The sequence below is a fragment of the Fukomys damarensis genome, unplaced genomic scaffold, assembly GCF_012274545.1.
Source record: "Fukomys damarensis isolate Sample0158 unplaced genomic scaffold, DMR_v1.0_HiC HiC_scaffold_36, whole genome shotgun sequence".
Lineage (NCBI taxonomy): Eukaryota > Metazoa > Chordata > Mammalia > Rodentia > Bathyergidae > Fukomys > Fukomys damarensis.
In genome coordinates, this window is record NW_022900948.1 from 40,514,300 (window position 1) to 40,520,427 (window position 6,128).

A 6,128-nucleotide genomic window follows, 5' to 3' on the forward strand; every position below is an offset into this window, starting at 1 on the left:
TTTTTTTTTTTTTTTTTTAATAAAGATAGGGTCTTGCAGGGCTGGGGATTTAGCTCAGTGGTTCTGCTGCCTGCCTTGCAAGTGCAAGGACCCGAGTTTGATCTCTGGTACCAAAAAAAAAAAGACAGTGTCTTGCTCTATAGTTCAGGCTATCTTTGAACTCACTATGTACCCCAGTCTGGCCTCGAATTCATGGCAATCCTCCTGCTTCAGCCTCCTGAGTGCTAGGATTACAGACGTGCGCCACCATGCCTGGTTCTTACTGTGTGACTTTGAGTACGTGATTTACCTTTCTGTGCTACAGTCTTGTCAGCTCCAATATGGAGATAATAATAGTCTGTACCTTACAGAGAGATAAGAATACTTCATATGGTTGTATGAGATTTCATAGAGTTAATATATAAAAATGGCTTAAAATATTTGTCTATCACAGGGTAAATGCCATTGTCAGGGTTTGATGATTTATGCTGGAGCCTGGAATTTTTTTTTCTTTCTTTCCAGTACTGGGACTTGAACCCAGGGCCTACACATTGAGCTACTTCTCAAGCACCCCAACCCTTTTTTAAATTCTGAGACAAGGTCTCATTAAGTTGTCCGGGCTGGGCTCAAACTTGTAGTCCTCCTGCCTCAGCCTCTTCCAAAGTACTGAACCCTGGTCTGGGTATGGTGGTCCATGCCTGTAATCTTAGTACTTGGGAGGCTGAGGCAGGAGTATCACCATGAGTTGAGGCCAGCCAGTCTGGACTACATAGTGAGTTCAAGGCCAGCCTGAACTGCATAGTGAGAACCTGTCTCAAAAAAACCAACCAAGCAAACAAATAAACAAAATGGAACAAAAACAAAGTGCTGATTCCTGGATTTAAACCCAAGTACACCTGACCTCTTCCCACTAACTACCCTAGTGCTGTACTCCCAGGGCTCCTGTTGTTTCCAGCCTCAGCTGCTTCCTCTAGATCCAGGAGTACAGTTCTCAGAATCAGACATAGAGGAGCCAGCTCTCCACATTTCAGGGAGTCACAGGGAACCTAGAGTTAGGAAGCAGATCAAAGACAATACTGATGGACAGGCCCAGAGACTGTAGTTTACTTAAAGCCAGGAACAGCCTAACCCTTTACAGAAGACCAGCGTGGTGGTGCACAGCTTTAATCCCAGCACTGGGGAGGCTGAGGCAGGAGGATTACTGTGAGTTCGAGACCGGCCTGGGCTACCCAGTGAGTTCCAGGTCAGTCTCAACTACATAGTAACAAAAACAAAACAAAACGGAAGACCAGCTCTGTGCCAACTCCAGTCCCCAGGTGGAACCACAACTGTGACAAATCTTTTTAGCTCCGTATTACAGACCAGGACACTGAGGCCCAACAAAAGGAGCTTTTTCAAGAACAGATACTTTCATTGGTTGACTTTTTTTTTTTCCTTTTTTTTTTTTTTTTTTTTTTTTTTTTTTTTTTTAATAGGGTCTGGCTATGCAGTGCAGGCTGATCTTGAACTCACTTTGTAGCCCAGGCTGGCCTCAAACTTACCTCAGCCTCCCCACCTGCTGGGATTGCAGATGTGTACCACCACCCAAGAGGACCGCTGTGAGTTCGAGGCCAACCGGAACTACAAAGTGAGACCCTGTCACAAAAACAAAACAAAAAACCAAGCCACCCTGCGTGGTGGCGCGTATCTGTCATCCCAGCACACAGAAGGCTGAGGCAAGAGGACTGCCACGAGTCTGAGGCCAGTCTGGACTACATGGTGAAGTGAGTTCAAGGTCAGCCTGAACTACTTAGCGAGACCCTATCACCAAAAAAAAAAAAAAAAAAAAGAAGGAAAAAGAAAAACAAAAGCAAGCCATTCCCAATTACTTCTGTAACTAAAAATACAATCACTAGCTCTTACAGGGCAGACCAGCTGCCCAAGGAACTTGGGTCACCCACATGGACGCCCAGCCCCGGGCATCGCCCTGTGAGTTGTTTCCGAGTAGCCCAGTTTATTTACCCGGCCGTCGATACTGGGAATGCAGAAGGTTCTCCACCGATCTAAGAAGCCCCAGGTCTCTGGGACTGGGCGGACGAGGGAGGAGCCCCGCGGATGGCCCTGCTTCCGGGTGTCTACACCCCGCCCCTGTGGGTGGGACCAGGCCTGGGACTGGCATAAACTGCCGCAGGTAAAGTGGTCGTGGGCTGGGGGTCTCGGGCCCGGTCGAAGGGCGAACCCAGGAAGGGTCCGCTGCATCCTCTAGGGGACTGAGCCAGAGCAAGTTGAAAAGGGCTGCGTCCTTGATCTCTGGTTCGGCCGCATCGCCCCAAAGCGAGCAGCCATTGCTCTCCTGCCCCTGTCACCTATCCCCAAAAGCTGCCACACTAGGATTGGACTCCCGCAGAACCGCAGTGGGGGAGGAGAGAGGGGAGGGGGGTCGCTCGAGGTTCCAGCCCGCGGAAGCCCACTCTGCTGAGTTCTGGCCTCTGGGACAGCAGTCAGTGACCTGGGATGCGGGTGGACTTTCTCCTTCTGACCCTTAATTCATTTTGTTTCTGCATTCACTCATTCATCACTTCTATTCTATTCTGGGGTCACTGGTAGATCATCTGAATGAATGGGACAGGCCCAGCACTCTAGGAATTTGGTCTGGTGGAATTTAGTCTTGAATGTAAGCTACAGATTTAGAAGTAGATAACTACATTCAGAGTGATTCTTGCAGTGCTCGTGACTTAATAGGTACCAGCAGATCCCTGAAGCAGAAGGAAGTAGCTTGGGGCAGTGGAAGTGTAAAGAAGAAAATCCTTGCAGAAGGGACTTTTGGACTGGGCAATTGGAGGTTGACTAGGAGTTTGTATGTTCATAAAAAGGGAAGGAACATTCCAGGTAGGGGAGGGAGATTACAAGCTATGAAAGTGCCTACCATATTAGAAGAAAATGAAAAGCCCAGAATTACAAGAGTTGAGAAACTGAATGCTCAAAAAAAAAAAAGGTTTAGCTCATAAGGCCTGGCCTTCTATACCATGAGAAGCCAATATTTATCCCACAATTAAGTATTTCTCAAACTTTTAGGCTGTTTTGTCTTTGGTAAACATAAATATCTTATGACCTTTGAAATTTTTATATATGTTTTTTCCTCATGAGAATCTCAGAAAACAATTTACATAGTTATGTTAAGGGCTGGGAGTGTAGCCTGCAGCTAGAATGCTCACCTAATATATGTGTGAAGACCTGGGTTCAACCTCCAGCACCAAAAGAAAGAAAAAGACAATAAAAAATTCCTATGAAAAGGTTGATGGCACACACAAGCAATCACAGCTACTCAGGAGGCTGAGGCAGGAGAATGGCAAGTTCCGGCCCAGTTCAGGTAATTTAGCAAAACTGTCTCAAAATAAAATATCAAACAGGCTAGGGCAGCCAGGTGTGATTCAACACACCTATAATCCCAGCACTTGGGAGGTTGAGGCAGGAGAATCACCACAATTTGGAGGCCAGCCTGAACTACATAGCCAGATCCTATGTCAAAGGAGGGGGCGATGCGTATTCAGATTAATCAGGCCTTAGATATTGGAACATTCAACGGGAAAGTTTTTAAAGGAATAGGGGATTTTTCCTGATTTTTGTTTTAGGGAGGAAATAACCATAAATTTCTAAAAAGTACCTTTCTTTCTTATGCGTAGGATACCATGAAGCAACTGCCCGTCTTGGAGCCTGGAGACAAGCCCAGGAAAGCAACATGGTCTGTAAGGAGTGATTCACATGCACACACATGAGTTTTGTTTCATTTCTAAATAGTTTACTAACATTTGATCATCAACAAGAAAGGATAGAGATAAAACTGTTGCAGTTTCTGGTAATTAGACTCAAACTGTCAGAGATAGTCTTCAGGGGAAAGAGAGGGGGCAATAATTATCACAGAACAGATGTTAATTTTATTAAATCCATTTACCAAGAAGAGAAAGGCACTGACCATCTGGCATCCTCAGTTCCAGCTCTGTGTCTTCCCCTGGGCTGTGAGTCATTTTTAGGATTTTCAGGGAATTGAATTTGGATTAAACTGGTGCCAGTGTTTCTTGGCTGTTGGTTCAATCCGCCTTTCATTCCACAACAAACTCTGGCCTGAGGTGGGGGGCAGCTGCTGCATAGGCTTTGGGGACCCAAAGGTAAATAGTCTCCCAGTAGTAAGGATGCAGACGAAGCAGAGGATGGTGATGAAGTGTGATCCCTGCTGACACAGGGCTCACAGGCAGCGCAGAGAGGGGGCAGTGTCCCTCGGAACCTTGAAGGACAGCTTCTGCTCTGACTTCCCTGTGTCCATCCTGCTTAATTCCCAGCACACATTGAACTATGGCAAACAACTGCCTAGTTGTACGATTGACTGCTTTTGAGACAGGGTCTCCCAGTGTAGTTCAGGCTGGCCTCGAATGCACAGTGACCCTTCTGCCTCCGCCTTGAACTTCCTCCTTTGGCAGGTACACCTTGACTCCCCCTGGAGACAGCCCTTGTGCTCGAGTTGGCCACAGCTGCTCATATTTACCTCCAGTTGGTGACACTGGGAGAGGGAAGATCTTCATTGTCGGGGGAGCAAATCCAAACCAAAGCTTCTCAGATGTGCATACCATGGATCTGGGTAAGACCAACAGCTGCGGAGCACCGCTGGTTCTGTGCTGTAGCCATGAGCGGAGCATCCCTAAGAATACTAGCTCAGACCAGACGGCACAGTTTTCCTCTAAAAAAGAACATCTCTGTCAGGTCCCTAAGATCTCAGCTGAGCTCTGGCACACTCCTGGAAGACAAATACTTTCTTGTTTTGGAGGAAAGAACTTATACGGAGCCCTTGCTGTGCAGCCATTCATTCACCAGATACTTCTCAGGTAGACACCAGTGACTCCTCCCTGTCCTTCCATCCGTGTATCCAGTCAGTCATAAAGTCCTAGACACCGCCTGTCTTCTGCCATATCTTCCCGCCTCCGCTAGACAACTGCTGTAGCCCACTGCACTGTGATGTCTGTTAGCCAGTGGACTCTCGTCCTTGCTAGCCTTCCTGCTTCCGGCTTTACCCTCAGAGGTACAATGCGTTTTTCTGTACCTGGCCGGAGATTATTGTCTTAAATAGAAGTCCAGCCATATCACCTACCCTGTTGAAGTTTTTTCCAGCCTCATCTCCTGAGTCTCCCCAACCCACATTTGCTGCCCTGAATATCCTTTTGTTCCTTGGTTACATCCTGAACTCTAGCCTCCATCCCATTGCACATACAGTGCTCTCTGTTTTTTAAGGCCCTTCCCATTTTTGTCATCTGGCTACAGATCCCAGGTCAGATGTCAGGAAGCTTTCCCCTGCCACCTTTGGCCTAGTTTGGACATCGTCCTCGTATATGTGTCCGTAGTATCCCGTACTCTTCAGCCATTTCCCTCTTCTCAGCCCTTAGCATACCGGATTGCTTCTTCTCTCTTTCCCGAAAGAATATAAACTGCTTGAGACAGGGAATTTGATTTTTGTTTTTGTTTTTGTTTTTTTTTAGTACCGGGAATCGAACTCCAGTCCTTGTGCTTGTGAGGCAGGTGGAGAAACCACCTGGGCAGAAAACAGGGAATTTGGTTATTTTGTTCACTGCATTCCCAGCCACTACCAGAGAGAGCACGTTCCACAGGTCACGTGCTTTATTTCAATGAATAAATGAATTAACCTTATAAATGAGTTTCTATTATGTGCCATACATAAAGGCAGAAGTTAAAACCAGTGACCCACATATATATTTTATTAGGTTCACATAACATTTCTGTTGCTGTTGTGATTTTAAATTGTTTATAAACCAGGGCTGCAGGCTTCTACATTTAAAATTTTACAGTCTGAGCTGGGCGTAGTAGCATACATCTATAATCCCAGTACTCAGGAGGCTGCAAGTTTGAGGCCAGCCCAAGCTACATAGTAAGTTCAAGGCCAGCCTGAACTATGCAGTGAGACCTTGTCTCAAAAAAAAAAAAAAGAAAAGAAAAGAAAAGAAAGAAAGAAATTTACAATCTGATGATGTAGTTCAGTGGTAGAATTTTGTCCAGCGTGTGTGAGCCCCTGGTTTCTGTCCTTGACACAGCAGAAGAAAAAGGGTTTGTCTTCTTGTGAATTTTCTCTTCCCCCTTCCCCTCTCTTCCCCCTCCCCCTCCCTCTC

General features: G+C 46.4%; 1 protein-coding gene across 4 annotated transcripts in view; it reads left to right on the plus strand.

Annotated features, from left to right (window-relative positions):
* Positions 1 to 6,128, plus strand: part of Rabepk (Rab9 effector protein with kelch motifs) — a 26,658-nt gene that overhangs the window by 3,818 nt on the left and 16,712 nt on the right. For 3 of the 4 annotated variants that reach the window (XM_010613530.3, XM_010613529.3, XM_010613528.3), the window contains exons 2-3: positions 3,642 to 3,700; positions 4,434 to 4,591. In XM_010613530.3, coding sequence (XP_010611832.1) covers positions 3,648 to 3,700; positions 4,434 to 4,591 — 211 coding nt within the window. In that variant the 5' untranslated portion in view covers positions 3,642 to 3,647. Of the gene's footprint in view, positions 1 to 1,799; positions 2,150 to 3,641; positions 3,701 to 4,433; positions 4,592 to 6,128 lie in introns of those variants that run through there. The other variant, XM_010613527.3, reaches the window with a different exon arrangement.